Raw genomic sequence first — 20,858 nt, forward strand, 5'->3', positions numbered from 1 at the left:
AATATTCCCAGTTTCAGGGGTACTTCTTCCCCTTTCTCCCCTCACAGCACGTACCGGGTAACAGTCAAACTTCAGGATTTGGAAAGGTTAAGCCAAATCCAAATTCAGTTCTGTGTCGTTTCTTCTTTTTCCTTTTGTCTTGTATGAGGGGACTTTTATTAAGTAACACCTACTAATTCACTATATTTTAATCAAAAGGGATTTTTAAAGGACTATTCTTTTCATCTATATTTTTTTATATTCTTTTATGTATCTCTATATATAGAAGATATACAAAGAATATCTATAAAACAGATATTTCTTATATACTAGATCTTATATACAAAGATACTCTATAAGCAAATCTACTAGCAGAGATGCATCTTACTCAAGATTTAATCCACACACATGCAAAAAAATTTCCATGATTATTCTTAGCATTATCAGATATAAAATGGAGACGCTAAGGTTATTCGCACAGTAAACAAAGCATCCTATTGTTTACTTTTGGCTTCTTACAGGGTTTCCTATACATTTTTGCAGCGTGCTAAAAACAAAACCTATGAGATGGTGCCACGATCTCACTGGCGATAACAAGGGAAACATCTACTTTTGAGTTCGCATCCCTCTCTTCTCTTAGATGATTTCAGCACAAAGTTCACAAAGGTATGGAAATGTGCAAGTTATTTCTTTCACGTGGAAGGAATAAGTGATTCATAATCAGGACTTTAGTTTTCTAAGGCGACCAAACACTAGAGACCAAACGGTCCATATCTGAAATATGTGTAGAGCCACCAAAAACAGCAGAGGGTGAAAGGCTCCACTGCAAATTCTGGTATTTTCTGGTTAACAATGGGGCAACAATGAGAAGATAAGCAGAAACCACTAAACTCACCATATCTGTTATGATTATATGGTAGGTATTAAGAACTGGGGGTTTGTAGCTTTGAAAACTATCGATAACACCCCAACGGGAGGGACACAACTGAACCCCGGATCTGGGGACGTGCCAGTGCTACAGAGCTGAGCTTGCCAACACACTGGTGCGAGCGGAGCTAGAATACGGGTGGCAATACCTCTAAAGGATGACATTGACACTGTTGATGGAAGAAACACACACTTTGGCCAATACAGCAAAAGTTGGTTAGACTGGAATTAAGAACAACTACGTGATTCTTCCAGATTATAACCCTCCACAAGAGCTTTGTTCGGGAGGATGCTTGTGCAGATAATCCCTCTTTTTTCCATTAATAGAAAGAACTTTAATAAATAAAAAACTTATTTAAATATGTGTTGGTATACCGATACGGCCAATGGGTGTTGGAAGTATGGCTTTTCCATCAAACGTTAAATTTAAACACCAAGTACCACGAGTCAAGTAAGGCGATGTAAATGCGGAGTAAGAATTTTGTTTTTAAAGATATTTGGGTAAAAAGGGCCCTTTACTGTCAAAGGTAAAGACATCGAGCAGAATTTAATGAACAAAATGTAAACAAAAGCTATTTAATACCAAAAGAGCGGTAGCATTTTCAAGAACCACCACACACAGACCCTTTTGCTCCAAACCCTAACGACCAACACAACCTGAACCGTAACTACAATTCCCAGGGAAAGTCTTCCATACCGTGTAACCAGCCTGCACACCAGCACGTAGGTGGAAAGAACCGAAACACTTTGGAGAAACAAGCAGAAGCAAAAAGGAAATCAGAGCTCACCCGGCATTTCTCCCCTGCCTTCCCTGACCTAGCCAAAGCGTGCCCACGCCGTCCCGCCCCCGTGCGCCCTGGCAGACGTGCCCCCAGGGCCCCGTCTGGGACCTCGTGCAGACACGCAGCTAGCATCGGACAGAACACGCAGGCTGAAGAGGACGGCCGTCCTTCCTGCTTTGTGGGATTTTATGTTGCGATCGATGCAATGCTTTGCAGCACGTTTTGAAATCAGTCATAGATTAATTTCTTTAAACTGAACCGAGGACCAAATTCTGAGAATTCAGCAGATACTATGGCAAGAGAGCCGATGCCGCACCGGCCTGCAGCCCCCACCGCCCCGGGCTCTCAGCAGTGCTGCCCTGGAGCGCCCAATGCACCTTCCCACCCCAGATTTCCTGAGCTTCCCTTTGATTACAAGTCTGTTTCCAGCCTTCTGGAAAGCTCTCCGAAGCAACACCATTTCAGGTGCTGCTTCTATTTCCTTTCAGACTGCGAACAAGCCAGGTGCGCTGATGAGCAGCAGCATCAGCTGATGAGCATCATCTGCCTCCGCACCTGCAGAGCGACGGATGGAGGGAGACACTCGCAGCAGCCAACGCAACAGGTCAGTTTGCAGCATTATAAAACCAGTCAGCTACCCGAACCTCTATTTTTTTGTTCCCTCTCCTTAGGCTTCTTTCATCGCCACTCTCTGATCCGACATCCACCAGCTCCCTGGCGTGTGCCCTTCACTACTCTCATCTTGGCGCCTCCGTCCCCACCCAGTAACCACGCCACAGTTATCACTCCTTTGCTTACACCATGTCCCATCTATTTTCAACTCTTTCCTTCCCCTCCAAGCAACTGACTCACTTCCTCATTTCCAATCTCATATTAAAAGGAAAAAAAAAAAAAACAGACTTTTTTGCTTAGACTAGACTGAATAGCCTTATTTCACCAACACACACACTCTTCCTACATAAGTCTAAGGCTTTTTAAGCCTCTAATATTATCCATTCCTTTGCATTACCACACCAAACCACACCCACCAAATTAAGGGAATAATAATTCCAGGAAATCTTTCATTTGAGAAACCACTGCTAGATTTTTTGCATACTTCTGGCCTTTACCTTAAGTTACTCGCTTTTAGAGCCATGGAAAAAGCAGAACTGAAATTTAATTCACGCAATCTTTGTTTTACAAGATAAGAACAAGCAAGGGCTCTATACTGGTTCAAGTTCTGCCTCAACGTCGAAACACTTGAAAATATCACTTAAAACAAGCGTCAGTGTTAGTAAACCCTGGGTGTTTATTAACCTGTTTTCATTTCAAAATGTAACCACCCAAAGGCAATATAGGTTCCCATCTGCTACACAGATATTGACACTTAAACACAGCTCCAACCCCTCCGTGCCATTGCACATCTGTACCTTGTCCTTGAAAAGCAAGACAAAAAGCCCGTTTAATGCAGAGCCTTGCTCACCTGTGCTATGCTAGAGTTAAAGCCTACCTTCTTTTCGATAGCTTATGCCTTATTTGTACGCAAACTTTCTGCTTCGCTATTCCAAACCTAGTGCTGTGATACTGAACAAAGGCTAGAGATTAGTTTCAAGAGGGCATTTTCAATGGCATGGGCCAGACAGAATACACCCAGGAACAGCAATTTTTTATCATGCCAGGTGCTTTTCTGCTACCTGTTCTCTCTTCTGTCTTTGTTACAGGCTTTTCAGAATATCACAGAACAGGAGACTCAGTCTGGTTTGCTTGCGGCAGAAAATGAGAGCCAGCTTGGGTATCATTTAGATGGACGGCAACAGAAAGCACATTTAGCAATAACGGAGCAATGCGGTGTGACCAAAGGATAGAAGCAGTCTGCATCAAGGTCTCTGTACCTATGCTTTTTCAACATGTAGGTGCCAAGCAAGTTCAAGTGGCACCCGAATAATCATCTTGTCCATATTATTCATACCACAGTGCGCATGACAGCTTGGCATTATTGCCTTCCAGGATGGAAAAAAGCACTGAACAGATTCTTGGGTGCAGCTTCACTGCCCCAAACTACGCACGGACTGCTGTATTTTTAGGTAAGGTAGTATACGACACAATTCTCACGCAGCAAGAGAAGTTCCTATCAAAGATCTCAAGATGTTGGCTAAAAACACCACTCTTCAGTCACTAGGAAAAGGGGAATTTCCTGAACATGTCAGATTCACCCAAAGTCTATTTATTCTGAAATACAGAAAGTAGAAAAAAAACATATTTTTTTTTTTTTTCCAAATACAGGGGGGCTGTTTCAGTTCCATTCTGTGGTCGATCAGACCCACGTTGTCCCCCTCTTCCATATTTCATTTCGCACGGTTACCCCAAGGCACCAGCTAGAAGCAATTTTTCATAAAAAGGAAATACAAGGTCTACAGTTATAATTGAGCAAAGAAATGGGTGAGGATATGCCTTGCCCTTGTCCTCTCCTTGCAGAGCTAGCAGCAGTCAAGTCCTGAGTTTGTGAAAAATTAAGTGGAAAAACACAAAAAGGAAATGAAGTATTTCAAGTACTGACGTATTTATGAAGTATTTATTATCTGCCAAAGCTATATAAAAAGAGCAGCTTTTAAAATACTGATAATACAGCACATATACACATTTCATCTCTCAAAAATACTGAATTAAGATTCTAAATCAGACTCCTTTTAACCACCCACAGAGGGCCAGTTTTGCAGTTAAGAGCCCAGAACGTGGCTGGGGTGGCTGGCAGCACAGGACGAGCGGGGCTTTCCTCCTCTGCTCCCCCAGGATACCGTGATTTTTCGGAGGAAACATACTAATACTTTATCATTAATACGCCCATGGCTTAAAAGGAACAAAGATTGGTCATCCAATCGCACACAAATAAAGGATGTGCTTTATGTTTCCACTTTCTAACACCGCCAGCCTCAATATAAGCGTTTCCCAGCCCAGGTAGGCAGGAAAGCGTGCCTCCTGCCCGCGCAGGCAGCGCCAGGTCCCAGTCTCCTCCCTGATTCAGCTTCCAGCAACTATTAAAAAACAAAAGATTCCGCTCAATTAATCCCCAACATCCCCTTTCTTTATTCCTTTATTTGGTGGTTGTTATAAAGGCTACAAAAGTCACATACCACAGCACCTCTTCTGTTTCGTGGGATGGAGAAGGCAAACCCCTGGGAAATGAGCCGGTAACACCAGCACCTGGAACCGCTCAGACGCTTCCCGAAACGACCCGACTTGTGGGCTGTGCCATACAGACCTGCACTCACGGGCTGGACTTCTCAAAGAAGACCAGATTTTATCAATCTCTTTACATCTGTCCTCTCAGGGAAGCCACAGACCCTCTTCATGCCCACTGACCAGCTAAACCTCTCCCAGCCACTGTTGTGTCTGGGAGCTGCTTAATCCAGAGCCCACCACGATCTATGGGGTGTATGAATCAGTGTCTTAGAGAAGCCACCTCTGGCTACATGCAAGCAGAAAACAGGAATGAAGACAGCACTTGCTGTAAAACACTGCATGTTCAATTAAAAGCACACATTTATCCCACTTTTATAGTATTTTAGGGGGGTAGTTTCTCCGTTGGGGATGTTTTTAATATTAAATTTTTCACTCATTGCCTCACTGGTGAAACCGTGAGGAATTGGAAAAAGCTTTTGTATTTAGGATTTTTCCACTATTTCAAAACATTGGAGAACTTCAAGCGTGCATCTATTATTTCTGGTTTTAAACAGTGATTACTCAATTAGTGGCTAATTACACTTCAGGGTGTTTAAAACAGAATATTCCACAGAGGTTTGCTTCAATCTTTCTTCCAACCTTGAGAAGACAGGTGAAGATTCATTAAGTGCTCTTTTCCTCTGCTGTTTTCGTGTCAGTCCTCTAACTCACACTATCCCTGCCCCTTCCCAGAGATACCATAGCCATGGAGCCAAACAGGGTCCTGGATACAAAGCGGCGGTTCACCAGACATCCAAAACAGGCTCCAAGAGCACAAACTTAAGATTTCAAAATTCTCAGAAAGTCATGTATTTTTAAAAAAATGCTTTCACAAAGATAAAAATCACCCTACGTAAGCGAGGTCCGCTGCCCCTGCTGAATGGATACGTGCCAAAGCAAAGAGCAGCTTTAGTATATCCTGAAGAATTTAGTGTAGCCAAGTCATGGCATCTCAAATTTTTAACAACAGTGTTCACTGCCTGAACCCAGGAGAATCACACAGTTTATAACAAAGTAGTCCTTCCTACTACGAGCACAAATGAATCCTGCTAACACGCACATCTTGTGTCTAACACTGAATAGTGGCAGTAGAGGAGAAGCGAGCATCGTCCGTCCAAGGGGGAGTCACGGCACGCACACTGCCCAGAAGGAGGCTTTCATGCTGCCGTAACATAGTGCTAAAATTACTCCATAGCTTCCTAATCACAGAGCAACGTGGGAGCGAAGGAAAATGCATCATTATGGTCTAAGTGCTGCCCCACATATAGGGAATACATTAACCTTTAAACACACAGCATGCTCTATCACAGGAAAAAATAAAAGACATTGTAAGTTTTATGGAGCAAGTTGGGGGGGGGCGGGGTAATTTCCAAAAACACCGCACGCAACATAAGCCTGTGTTTTACAATAACCTCAGAGCACAGGAAAAACAGAACTGTTGTGAATCCCAGACTCAGTATATTTGCTGCCCGGTAACAGTTTCTTCCACAAGAGATCACTACTAACATTATTTAAGTTCTACAATTTCACTGCGAACACACCTTTACCAAAGAAAAAAAAAGCAACGACAATATAGCCAGGAGCTCTTCTGTGTGAAGCCTGTACCTACTTCAGCAATATAAATATTTCACAATAAAGTAGGAGTTGAAGCTTTAGCACAAAAAGAATATCAGAATTTTCAGACCGAACTTAAAGAGTACGTACAAACAAAGGCGTGTGCTTTGGCGGTCAGTACCGCAGCTCTATCAAAAAAAAGAAAGGAGAAAATCTTACGGTACAAGTTCTAAATTAATTTTATGACAGACTGCCAGTGAGTACCAAACAAGCCCCATTGGCACAAACATGCTAAATTACTGGGAATACAGAACCAGGAGGTTTCAAGTTGCATTCATTTAAATACACTGTCTGAACAACCATTTGAGCATGAAAAAAAAATTATAAATAAATGGTGCCGTAATTATATTTGTAATGGAAATTTTTAATGTACTAACCAATATAAAGCATTCATTGCAAATGAAAGGAGTAGCCAGCTTTATTCCTCTGTTAATCGCCACGTGGACCAGTTTCTTACCACACAGCATGTTGGCTATAAATCCTAACAAGCAGTTTTAAATTGCTGCTATTATTGCTCATCAAGACTGAATAATCCTGGACAGCGTTCAGGGAAGCTTCTGCAATGTCTATCTCAAACAACTATTAATTCCTCATTTCCATAGGGATGAAATTTCAAGCAACAACCACCAACGCCTCCACTGTTTAAATGGGGGCCCACAGAAAAGATGCAAAGAGACTGCAAGACGGGAAATTTCAAGTATTTCCAAGGACAAACTCTTCCCTATGGGAGCGGTACAGCACTGGAGCCGTTTGTCCAGGGAGACACCTCCGCCCTCAGAGAGCTCCACAGCCCAGGAGGCTGTGGGCAACCCTATCCAGCTCCGACACTAACCCTGCTTTCAGCAAAAGGTTGGATAAGGTGACCTCCAGGAGTCCCTTCTAACCCAAATTTTAATAGAAAAAGCAGAGTTATCCTTGAGCAGTATGATTTTAGTATTTGATGCAGCCTAAGAAACAGTCTTTCTTGAGGAGATTTGAAATTCACAGTCAAAATAGAGGAGTGATTCACTAGCTATACAACTGCTACTAAACTGACTTTTTCCCTTTCCCATTACTATGACTTTTTTAGGAAAGGCTTTTGAATGAATAGCCCACTGAGATTGCTGCTTAACAGCACAAGATCTGGAAAGGATGGGGGAGGGAACACCACCTACCTCCTTTTCTCAAAAAAATAAGATAATGGCATAAGCTCAAAAAATAAGATCACTGAAAACAGCCTTAGCAGTACAGCTACACAAAGCCTAGTCCCTTTAAATTTTGATTTAACCTTCCTGTATTTACTGTAGACAGCTTTATACCTAGGGAAATATCTGCTTCACCTCAAAGCTGTATTTGCTACTAGCTAGAAACCCTCTTCCCAGTACTTAATATACAATCTGAAAGGTCTTTTATCGCTTCTCCCTTTAGACCTGTTAAAAGATTCTGTGTGGGCTCTCATAAAAAAACACAAGCACTGTTTATCATATTTGCACAATTTTACAGAGAGGTAAAACAGCAATCAAAAGACTGCTTACATGCTTTTATTCAATACTACACATTTAACCAGCTCTGCTTCCAAGGAACCAATTTAAATTCTGCTCAAAACCAATCTGACTTCTCCAAGCACTCTGCAATGTCTGTACTGCTCTGCTCGTTTTCCATCCATCCCGGTGCCTGTATGAACACAGAATAGTTTTTCCATAGATATCCACTTAATTTGTTACCAGTTTTCAATCTAACTTGGGATCTCTCATTTGCATTTACCATTTGGTTATAAGGAAATATGCATATATATATATATATATATATATATATATATATATAAAATTAAAAAATGCGGATATATGACTGAAGAGTGAAAGAAATCTCCTGAACTTGCAAGAAATTCATGACTCATTCCAAGCCATTGAAGTCCTACAACACGTACGGCAGTCAGGTCTGCAAGTGCTCACCCTTAAGTGCTCCACTGTATTTCCATACCACATTTTTGTAGAGATGAGAGAACAAGTTTTCCATACCGCAGCAATGCTCGCCCGCGCGTTCATGCGTTCTCTTACCTGGGATGCACTGCAGGGTTCCATCCTCAGCCCTTATTGTAAAGGTTTCACCTGGATTAACTTGAACCAAAAAGACCTGCCGAAAGAAAAACACATTTGTCTCACCATGACCTTCAAAAATCAAATTTTCCCAACCCAGCAACTGTGTTATCTGTACTTTGGAAGAGAAATGGGGGCAGGGAGGGAACAGAGTGGTATACTACCTCTTTGGGTGCCAGCAGGGTCCAAGAGCCAGTAGAGGTTTAAAGCCTACCTACTCATCTACATTTTCAGAGCTGAAGTAAAGATGTAACTCAGTTCTGTGCAGGTGAGAATTATGGCTTGGGTTCCACCACCAAACTCTTGACAGTGCATTTAACTTGGCCAAACGCCGATAGCCAAGGGCGTACATCTTTAGGCACATGAGAGCAGAGAGCACGTAACGAACTCCAGCACACAGCACCAAGCCCCATCGGGGTTTCAAATGCACAGGAATAGAGATTTTTTGCGGTATAAGGGGAGTCGATCCATTACATTTTTAAAAGTTTATCCTTCAGTCCTACACATAAGAGATCTCAGTTAAGCAAACTCCACAGACACACACACGGGTCAACAGTTGCACACAGAACCAGTAATAAACTATTCAGTCACAAATACAGTAATTTTTTTTTAATAATGGAAATACCACTCCAGTCTCCTGTTGCTGAATTCTGCAGATGGTGGGAATGCTACAAAGACCAGGGAGCATCAAAATGCTTCCCAGTTCAGTGTACGTTGTACTCACCTTTATTAATTTTCAGGGGTCTAAAATGATGAGTTTATAAGTTGGGATTTAGATTTCTTTCTTTAATGGAGGCTTTCACTGGGAACTAGCGATCATTTACCCCATGCTCTTGCTGCTTGTGAAACTTTTTTCAAATACTTTGAGCACGCTTCTGTTAACTTTGCACTGTCAGAAATTCAATCAAAATCTGGATTAATCTTGGTGTAAATTGAAAATTTGTATTTCTGTCTTTTTAACGAAAACTCTGAATTTAGGTCTGGTCTTTATATGCTGGGACACCTGCATGCAGAGTTTAATTATTCAATCTGGAAAGTCAAAATTTGAATTAATGCTGTGTTTCTGAATTCCTTAAGCTAAATGCGAAAGATAATTATTGCCTAGATGACCTTTTGAATTACAGTATTCCTACAGAAACCCATTAGTCCAGCAATGTTTATAAAGCACAAGCTGGAAATGAGGAAAACGGCATATGAAAGTCATTATTTTTTTGTCTGCAACAATAATTTCTCAGCGAGCTCTGATCAGGGTGGATCTGATCCAGCATACAGAGCACAATAAATGGTTCAGGAAAGATAAGAGGCACAAAGCCATTCCATCCCTAATCTCCAAACAATCAACATTTAAGTGACAGCATTTAAGTGCTCTTTTGCTATGAATAGGCATGGATTATCCACAACAGGATATGGGCATCAGGTCAAAAGAAGCGCAGAACAAAGCAGTGTCATTCAGCTTAGAAAGGAAAAAAAAACAACCAACAAACCAGAAACCTGAACACAAAGAGGCAAAGAATCATAACGATATTTCGTTAGCTCATTTGAATTCCGTGTCTAAACCGACAGCTCTAGAGCTTGTTATTTATTAACACGCTTGATTGAAGTAAACCAGCCGCTCTAGCACACCACGGCACCTTGGGAAGAACTTGGTCCAGCTCCTCAGAACACATACCCTCCCTAGACTGATGTCTCGTACATGGAAAAACCTCTGTCTTTTTCCTGAAGCGGGAAGTTGAGTTTAATGGCAGATGTAAAACTGACTGTGAGAGAGGGTTTCCTCTCACTACGCAAGGCGCGCCTCTACCCCAGAGTTATCAGAAGGGTACGACTGACAAATTCCTTTTCAAGGAGTCCTTGCAAAAGGTCCATCACCGCGTGTCTGCATTAGCACCCCTGCAGTTGTGCTTTGAAAATAATGCCTCGGGTTTCCACATTAAAAAAAGATTATATCCCCAATAACAGCTGTTGCTTATGACGGTCAGAATGAAGTAGCTTTATCGTTGCCTAATTATGCAGGTTTTTAACACAAGCAAATGGTGCCATTAACAAATCTGTTTCCTGAAGGGCAGCAGCCGTCACATCTTTGTCCCCACATCGAGCCTGTGGGGAGAGCCTGGGACTTACTATATAGTAGCTTCTATTAAATGTTATGTGTATTCATTATTGACAGTTCCCAGAGTTGAACAGCCTAAATACTTCATATATATTTAAAAAAAAAAAAAAAAAAAACAAAAAAAAAAACAAAAACCAAAAACAACCCTCCGCATTGTTTACTGTCACAAAACATGGGATTAAGTTGGTCAGAAAGCAAAGTTTCCCATTGCATGCTGCAGGATAACAACCATCAACTCTCCTTGGCCTGTCTGGAGTAGGGGCTATACTATCTCAAATTTTAAGTACAGTCCAATAAAGACAAGAAACCATAAAGTATTTTCACCCAGGATCTTGTTTTGAGGTTAAATATCAAATACATTGTAAGGATAATATTTTTAAACTACTAGCTGGGCAATTAAGCCACAGGCCTTTTCAAAATTATACTGCTGCTGGGAAAAAAAGTGCTTTATTCTGCCAATCAATGATTTGCAGCAAGTTCCACCACAGTTTTCACCCAAGATCCAATAAAACTAATCCTGGTTTCCCAGGCTCTTGAATAAATTTTTCAGCTTCGGTGTTCATAAAATTATATTTGCAAAATGCGTACAATTTGTACCATCTCACCTCCTAACACTCTACAAAGCTGAGAGCCGTAACCGATCTGGTTTTTTTGATAGTTGGGCATTTAAACATATACACAAGCACAAAGATTTTCAAAGGAGGTCAATGACCTTGACTTCTACTAAAATAGTTAGGTCTTTGTACCTAAAGATAGCAGCCCCACCAGATCTGCGCTCCCAGAGTAGGGGTGGGGTTTTTTGTGCCACAGAAGAAGGAACACCAATATTTGTGAAATTTATTCACTTCAGCAAAATTTCAGAAAAATTAAGATCCAAGGAGCGAGAAGAGAACCTGGGTCCCTGAGCCACCACGCTTTGTGTACAGCTGAAAAGGCCACCTCCAGCTATGCAGGGTTTCTCAGAACAGTGAAGAAATCATCCTCCAGCTATGGTGGTAGAGAAAAGCACGTGCTAAAACCAGTAACCATCAGTGCACATAATGGACTTAAAACTTGTACTGTAGGCATGAACTGCATTGGAGTAAAGTACTGTAGCTGTCGCTTCCAAAAACGTAAACACAGTAGTTAAGTTCTGAAATATTAGAAGACATCCTTCTGCACTGACGCCCAAATTAGCCACCTCTGGAGCAGAAGAAAGCACTTACGGGCTGTTGCTGGGCAAAGGCAGCTATATTGAGAGCAAACGGGAACAGCCGACGTGTGACTGATGTGAGTCAACCCTGGAGCAAGGGCTGGGCGCAAAGGGAGGATGTTTGGCACATGTACCCCGTAACCCACCCCGCCACCCAAACCCCTCTGCACCCACCCCATGCCGCGCAGAACCCCCTGAGAGCTTGCAATTGCAAAGCCCTGACTAACGAGCTGCAGGGTTGAGGTCAAACCATTAAAGCCAGCCCACCTCGAGTATTAGGCGCTGGGCATTTTCCAGCCAACGCCCCCGATTTGTCCCAGTTGTCTGGGACAAATAATATCAAGGCACACTGCAACTTCTTTTGTTGAGACACACTAAATGTGTCAAACTAATTCAAAGATTTATTTTTCCTACATCCCAGACTGCAAAACCATATTCTGCAGCCTAGAAAGCAGCTTTTCTGCTTCCTCTCGACACAAGGGTTCTTCATGAGAACGCTTTGTTTCTGAAACTTAATTTAAAAATCTGAAAAAAAGCAATTTTAAAAAAAGCCTAAAAGTAACATCTTTATTTTAAAGAAAACAAACACAGGCAATCTTTAACTGCCCTATGTATCTTCCAATATTCATCATGCCGAGCATGCACGTTTATGAGATGGCTGCAAGAGGAGAGAGAGCTTGAAAAGTCACTTTGAGCCCACGCTGCTGCCCTGCGGCACCACGGGGGCGAGGTCCAAGGACGCTCCAGCCCAGTTTCAGGCCCCTGGCCTCCTCACATCACAAAACGCTGGAGCTTGTGACAGCTGCGAGTAGGGGGTCAGCAGCACAATCCCAAAGGCTTTTCCTTTTCCCTAAGGAGGTACTCAGATGTTTGCTTTAGCAGTTTAATCCACTCAGTGTTTAAATTCAACCTCACCTGCTGCATCCGCAGCCATAATACTCTTTTTTTTTTTTTTTGATTTACGAATGTTATTACACCTTATTTAAAGTTATGCTTGTTAAGACTGATCAGTGTAACTAAGCTGCATAGTTCCTATCAATACTTAAAATCACACACACCCCCAATTTGGCAAGAATCGCTCTCTCTCCAGACCAAGTTTTCATGACGAGCCAAACACGTGTCGCTCATGTCCCCCTCATTCTTACTACCCGAGTCTCGTGCCTACTGGGAGCAGGAGAAGAGACTAACAAACCTGCCACCAAAGCCTAACACAGGCTTGAAGCTCAGGTTCAGGAATATAAAACTACATACGTTGCGGGTAAACAGTCTCATACAAAGACAAAAAAATGCTACCTGATAAAGACCAGGGGCATACGCTATTCCCTGTTTTGTATAGTATTGGTTTACTTATACAAGTGGTTTTTAAGCACACAGAAGAAAATTCACATTCAAGACAGGCCATCACCTCCAACTGCTTTGCCGCAGATCACCTGTGAGCGCAGGCGCAGCAGCGAGTAGGAAGACGTTCACTCGCACCCACATGATGCAACACAATCTAATGCTTGCTTTAAAATATTTCCACTTTATGAGAACCTTTTCCTTGCTAAGATCAAACAGCCAGTTGCACTGCTTTGACTTACAAAAACCCTGCCTCAAGCGTTTTCCAATCTGGCGAATTTTCCCTTCCCCATTTAGATATATCATGCTTCATACAGCCGGGGGGCACAGCACCACCTGGGATCCAGCCACAGGTTCCTCACAAATGCTTTAAGTTTTTAAAATCTACTGCATTTACAGTTTCTACAGTGCATACCTTTTGGAATATATTACATCTTTGGAAGGGGGAAGGTGGGGAACCCAAAAGAAACCCACCAAAACCCCCCAAAATCAGAATAATCACTTGGGTCCATTCTCTGTTCTACTTTAAAAGACTGTGCCCCAGACCCTGACGGGTTTCCAGTTCCATCCCACAGGAAGGACCACAGAGTTCACACCATTCTGTGCCCAATATTCTTCTCAGGAATGCATTCCTCCTCAGCCACACAGGAGCAGGGAGGATAAATACTTTCAACCTCTCATCAATAAGAAAAATCAGGGAACATGCTACACCTTCTTAAGATAACAAAACAGTGACTTTTAAAAATAATACTTTGATAATAGCGTTCTGGGCTTAACTATCCTTTTTTTCCATAGGAGAGAAAATAGAAGCATGAAGTGATTCAGCCAGTTTACAATGAGTGCTATTGATAGCAAAGCCCACAAGCGACAGATCCTGAACAACCTAATTTATCACAAGTTAAACACGCTCCAAACAAGCAGTAAAAAAAAAAAAACCACACAGTACATCTGCGTAACAAATTGCTCTGATAACCAAGAAATTAAGAGTCACAAAGTTCTAGAGAATTTGTGTTTCACTGCATTCGCAAAGAAACTTACTTGCGAGAACAGTCTCAGAGTTTGCCCACCAACATCCTTCAGTTAAAATTCCTTCAGGAAAGAGAAAAGTTCATTCTAAAGACTTCTTAGATAACGAACACTGCCCGTGGGCTAACTTTGCTAACGTCTTTCTAGTCCGAATGCCTATGACTACCAAATCAGCTTTAAAAGTCAGTCTATTTAAACAGAAGGAAATTTCATCATCCTTTTTCTGACAGCCATTTTTCACGGATTGCTGCTTCTCAGCTCAGGTGTCTTAGACATGTACCAGTTATAAACCTTTTTCTTCTTGAAACAAGCCTCCCACGTGCAAGTATCCTTCCCTAAAGGAACATTTCTACGTGTAGAAAACCTTCAAGAAAATATGAAGAAATAACTCTAAGTTTTGGCACAAAGTTCATTCACTCAGCTCAGCTGCTGTTCAGGTACAGTATGAAACCCAGCTAAACGCTTTCAAGCACTTGCAAGGTCCGCAGACTTGCGCTCCAAGAAGGTACCAAATCTTGTTCTGCACTCAGACGGACTCCATCTCCCTTATTCAAAGTGTGTGACCCTAAAAGACAAGAACAAGCACACACAGCACTACCTACAGTGCCTGGGCCCCAGCCAAACAGCAAAAAATCCTCAGGATTTGGTAAACACACCTTTACAAAGAGCAGGCCAGCAGAAAACTTGCTACGCCATTGCAGGTGCACTGAGTGAACCAAGCCAAAATAAGATTTCCCAAACTAAACAGCTTGGCATTCCGTACAGATGTGCTACGGCACAGCTAGCTGCCCCTCCACTTTATACTCCACGCTTTTGAGAGCTTGCAGTGGAGTACCTACCGGAAGCCATTGAAATTCTTGGACCAAAAGGTTAATTATCACTCTCCGAATCCCCACAGGAGTTCCAAATGGATTAGAAGCAGAAACAGAGTATGCAGCAACTCTGGAAGGGACATGAAAGCATTAAATACAGTCAGCAGTAGTGGAAATTAAGTGTGGGAAACTTGAAAAAAAAAAAAAAAAAAGCTAGTGCTAGAAATGCCATTGGGTAGTGCAGAGAAGAGGGATTACTGTCAAGCAGGCAGAGACATTCCTAGCTGTGCCCTGTACAGCTCTGCAGCTCTTATCCCCAGCAACACAGACCAACTGAACGTTCCTATGCAATTGTCCTACAATGCAGGACTGTTTCCTGGCAGAATTGCCTTTTGCACCACGCTCCGTCTGGCTGCTGGTAAAGCCACGGTGTTTTACCAGCTCCAGGCTGCTCTTTTCTACACGTATAAGAACTGCTCTTTTGAGCAAAGCCTTTTCTCTGAAGCTCAGTGTTTCCAGGTCCAGCTCATAGCACAGCTCCACCATGGCTGAGGCTTCACATATCCAGTAACGCATAAGGGTGAGCAACAGCGGGCGCACCCAGAGCATCTCATCAGAGGTACCATCAGCTCCAGAGCACAAGGCACTGATCTGTGTCCTGGCCACACTGCAGCCTGTAAAACTCCCCACGTCTCAACTCCCACCAGCTCAGCTGTGATGCTTCCTTACTGCCAGATTCTAACAGACTGTAATTACACCCTGGAAAAGCACATGTCCTTCTAAAAGGAGCACCTACTTACGGAGTAATATAAACCATCCTTCTTAAGGAAGTCATTCTTACGTGCGTCTGATCTGAAGGCTGTTCCTGCCTTACAAGTAACTAAGATAAATCTCTTCCAACAAACACGTAGCATTTGCTTCTACATTACATAACGAATCACATTAAGAACAATTAACATAGTCCATTTGCTGCTACAACATGCAAAGATCGAACAAAGCATCTATTGCAATTTCATTCCATTTTAGAATTGTACTTTTAAAAAGTGAAGACATCAACTAAAGCTTCAGAAATAGGATGAAAATGTTAAAGTGTTACTGCAGCTAAGCTTTGCAACGTATGTGGGCAGATCCAGACTAGAGGCCAATAAAATGTGTCACAGAAAGCTGCTATTCCAACTTAAAGACATACGGTGATGAGGTCTACAAGCATCATCCAACAAACGTTTAAGCAGAAAAGGAACCTGGCCCAGAACTGTCCTGCTGAGTCATATTTGCATAGCACAGCAAATGCAAGAAGTAATGCACTTCCAGTATATCAGCAATTCTTTTTACTCCAAAACATTAGATGGGAAGCCAGTTTAAAGGCAACGGAGGCATCTGCCAAGCAAGGCTGCTGAATCACCACTGATGGGGAAATTCAAAGACTGACTTAGGGCTCGGAAGACTTCATTTATTCTTTCTGTAATACAGAAGGACCAACTGGACAGTCTAACCTGATAAATGGCTTCCAGCAAGGAGGAAAGGGCATATTTAAAGAACAATTATCCTATCCAGTATCAACAAGATTGTTCCTTCACTTAAGCATATTAATATTGGATTTGGTAAATAGAGCCATTAAAAGCTTTTTTTCCTACTTTTTTTTTCCAAGTTGAAGCACACTGTGCAGTAATTAATTAAAAAAAAAAAATCACAGCAAAGTAAACCTGTATCATAATGAGAACCCAGAAAAGCAAACAGACTGAGGAGCTTACAAGAAAAGCGGAAATTATTCTTCCTCTGGAGGTTGGTGTAGCTCGAAACACAGCTTCGAGGGAAGAACAAATGATCAAGGGAATGCAAAGTAACAAAACGACATTTTATATTGATTCATGAAGGACAGTTTATTTCTACATCAGTTAAATTACTTTGCTGAAATGTCTCAAATCAGGAGGGAACCAAATTAAGTAACACAGAAAAATTGTTAGGGTAGATGTTCTACAAAGAGAAAGATTAACCCAAGATGACAGGTTTGGGAACCTACCAACTATCAGCTTGAACCGCCAGGCTGTATCCTGACATGGAGGTGTTGTTATGGATGAAGGTACCACTCTCCTACTCCTGATCAAGCTTATTAGAGAGCATCTCCCAGAAAAATATGAAAGCAACTATAAACTTGCCTTCCTTCAAAAGCCGACTCCAAATTAACTTCTGCTTCTTGTAATGAAGCACAGGGTAATACACAGGTCTGCCGGGATCAGCACGTTTAGGTAGGCAGGGAATAGCAGACATCACAGGACTCTGGCCTTCAATTCTCCACTTCTTTCTTTCTCTCCCTTCTTTACAATCTCAGCATTTTTAAGTTCTTAAAATCTCATCACAGATACCAGCAAGACGTCTGGACCACAGCTAGCACAAGTAAATCATGAGAGTAACTTTCTGCAAAGCCCTCAAATACGTAGCATTTATAGCCATTATCTCCATCCCATTATAAACTTCAGTGAACACATGCAAATAATCACATTAAATTTAATGGTACACTTAAAGCATTGCTTTTAATGCCTTTCTAGTGTAAGGGCAGATTTCCACCTTCCAGGAAATACTGTGCCCTCCCTAGCGCTAGCAAAACCATCTGCCCCATCTTCAAAATCCCTTGGTGGCCCAGAAACCATTTATTTAAACCAACCGTTTTCTGCAAAGCTCACTGACCTGCTGTGATCCATCGCCATTCACGATGTGAGGCATCATGGCTACCTCCCCGTTCAGCAACGGTGGCAGCTCCAGTGGAATTTGGTCGGTCATCATCATTGTGACGTACATTCATGGAGAATTTTCCTCAACGGGCTTCCTGCAACAGAAGCATCAATTAAAGACCTTGGAAAACCCGCTTGTACTTTAGAAGGTCACCAGCATCCGCATGGATTTTGCCGTTAAGGTAGCAACGGAAAGCGGGACACCTACTTTTGTAACGGGATGCATAGGGGACCTTGAGGGACTGAACGGAGGTTTTAACTGTTAGATCAGGAGCACATGGAGTCAAGTTTCCATGCAAGACTTCCAAAAACCAACTAGCCAGATTTCCACTCTTTCCCACAATTATAATCCCCAGCCCTCATCATACCACTGAAATAGGCAAGTTCCAAGTTGCTTTGAGGGAGATTTGCTCTGTTTCTAAAAATCAGCACCCTGCTTGCTACACAGCTCTCGAGCTACACCATCCATGTGGTTAAGATGATGTATCAGTTTCACCCGATATCCACAGCTCAAAGGCAAACACCTTTATTTTCTTTCTAGGGCCCTGTATGCAGCGTGAACTGCCACATAGAACACAAAGAGCAGGCGCCTGGCTTCCACTTAATCATGATCCAAAGGATTAAGGTCTCTGCTTCAACAGAGGGACAGCACTTCCCCATGCCCTGAACACCTTGTGCTGTACCAAGGGCAACAGAAGACCTCGCTTAAGGATTTGCGAAGAATCGCACATCACTTCCAGCACACCCTCCCCCTTCATGGCTAATTGATACGACACATAAGCATCATGAAAACCACAGGGAGATTACTGTGTAAAAACAAGTCTCAATTCAGCATTAAGGGTACTGTCATGCTGTTTCATGAGGCAGTAATCCAGTTCTTTAGTGATTAAGATGGATGACGTAACCGCATAGCTTATCTAGACTTCTGCACAACTCCTAAGCAAAGCAACCCTACATGTCCAGTGCTGATCAGGCAGCCTCCTCAGTACCTTGCATGCCAGAGAATCCCAAAGTCTTCCCAAATAATTCAATATATATTACAAATTCAAGTTAGAAAAGAATATGCTGTGACTTAGGTGGCTGGTAACAGCCAGGTAATCAGCTGGCACAAGTCAATCGGAGTACAGAGTGGGGAATTGTTGGCAAGGGGCAACAGGGAAATCCCCGTTCATGAGGAAAGCATTGTGGGATCTAGTATTTACATGGAGCACTTGACTACAGAGCCATAAACTGGGAGTTGAGTTCATCTGCTCCGGAGGGGATGAAAGGCTGAGCCAACCTCACCAGGGTTAGAGCATGTGGTTCCACAGATGCTGCAAACCTAACACCCCCATACCTGGTCTGCCCCAGGTGCTGCTAGGCTTTAAATTATTTATTCCCCCACCCCCAGTTTAACAACTAAACCAATATGTTCATTGAAATACACTCTCTTCATCTCCATCACCCAGAGAGCGACCTGCTGATCAGAAACACCAGCCTGAGCAGGAGCTGGTACTCCAGCTCCTGAAGAGGACCACTTGTGCGCATTTAGAGGTGGTAGCCTGAATCACACCAATCCTTTCATCCTTATCACAGGGCCTCTTCACATCTAAGTCACACTGGAAAACTAGAAGTGCATTTGTTTTTCAGAAGACGTGCAAACTTAGCCCTGTTACCTTCAGCCACACATCTCAAGACCAGCATTTTATTTTAACTCGGTACCAGATTTAGCGCGACTCTCACAGCTCTTTCCGATGTTCTTATCGGTGTGAAAACACCATTTTCTAATCATCACTTCACTGAAATATAAACGGAGGCAATCTATTTTCATCCACCTTTAAATGAAATCCTTCCTTTTGTTTGAGACTCAGCTACAGGGCAGAAGTTCTCAGCAAGCTTAAGACACAGTTGCCAGGAGGATAGTACATCCACAGCCACGTTTCAAGTCCCATCTCTTGCCTGCACCAACTGCTTTGTCCCAGAGTCTGGCAGCGGTTTAGTCCTACTGTCACCACTACCCTGAATAACCTGCCCTGCAGTGCATGCACCCACCGAGTAGGGAATAAGGACACTTGCTAAACACTCCTGTGGCCCGCAGGGTCAAGCTCTCTGACCCGCACGGGTCTACCGGTGAGCAAAGCCTCCCTGGCGTCGTCATTCAAAGCTCTGACCCAACCACTGTTACATGAGCTCAGAAATCCATCCAACAGCCCAAAAGCTTTGCTCAACACGTTTTCCCCCCACTGAAGTTTTGCAATATTTGGAGCTTCTTCCTAATCCTTTTGCTTCTCATTACTTCAGCTTCAGATTTTGATTTTGAGAAAGATCCAAGTCCACAACCGATACTCATACATGCTGGGTTTTGGAGGTGGAGGGGAAAGAGTGGGGCAGCGTGAGTTGGGTTTTTTGGGTTTTTGTTGTTTAAAATTATGAGGAAGAGAGAACACGTGAGTTTTTGAACCATTTCTTAAATGCTTGGGATTAAGAAAAGGCCTGAAAAAGCCTAATGCTGAACACCAGTGAGAACATATGAGTTAGCAGCTTTCAATGGAAACAGACTGATCTAGTCAAGTCAGTCATAGCTCAAACTACATTAGTCACACATGTAGTTAGGTATCTACATTTTTTGTGTGTGTATACATATATATTCATATATAAATAAAGATTATTTTAGAAGAATGCAATGTTCATAGGAACTATTTTAAACCCATGTAAAAAAACATCCCCCGAATAAATGACACGTTCATCTAGCCCGAATCTGAAAGCCCCAGCTTTAACAGAGTTTAAGCGTCACGCCGATGCTATTTTCTTAAGGAAAAAAAGCCAGACTGTAGCTTGAAGCTACATATTTTCCTAGTAATGTTTCCATTCCAGGCACAACAACCAATATGTTGACATTTATTTGCTACATGTCATTATTTAAAGTTTTACAGCTGCATTCCTTTTGCTTTATTAATAGTTTGTCACTCCAGCCATGTCTACGCTTGCCTCACTTGAGGGGGGGGGGGCAGCTGGAGAAAAAAGGCAAAAGAAATAAAAAGGGCCTCCTCTATTTGTCAGGTCTGGTATGGACCCCCCCCAGAGGTAATGCCAGCAA

The 20,858-nt window shown here is 42.4% G+C and overlaps 1 protein-coding gene across 1 annotated transcript in view; it reads right to left on the bottom strand.

Annotated features, from left to right (window-relative positions):
* FNDC3B (fibronectin type III domain containing 3B) overlaps nt 1-20,858 on the bottom strand; it is a 211,777-nt gene that overhangs the window by 154,584 nt on the left and 36,335 nt on the right. Inside the window, exons 2-3 of the mRNA XM_075098472.1 lie at nt 17,739-17,877; nt 8,537-8,612 (exon numbers count right to left, since the gene is read on the bottom strand). Of these exons, the coding sequence (XP_074954573.1) occupies nt 8,537-8,612; nt 17,739-17,849 (187 nt within the window). The 5' untranslated portion in view covers nt 17,850-17,877. The remainder of the gene's footprint in view (nt 1-8,536; nt 8,613-17,738; nt 17,878-20,858) is intronic.

The sequence above is a fragment of the Phalacrocorax aristotelis genome, chromosome 7, assembly GCF_949628215.1.
Source record: "Phalacrocorax aristotelis chromosome 7, bGulAri2.1, whole genome shotgun sequence".
NCBI lineage: Eukaryota > Metazoa > Chordata > Aves > Suliformes > Phalacrocoracidae > Phalacrocorax > Phalacrocorax aristotelis.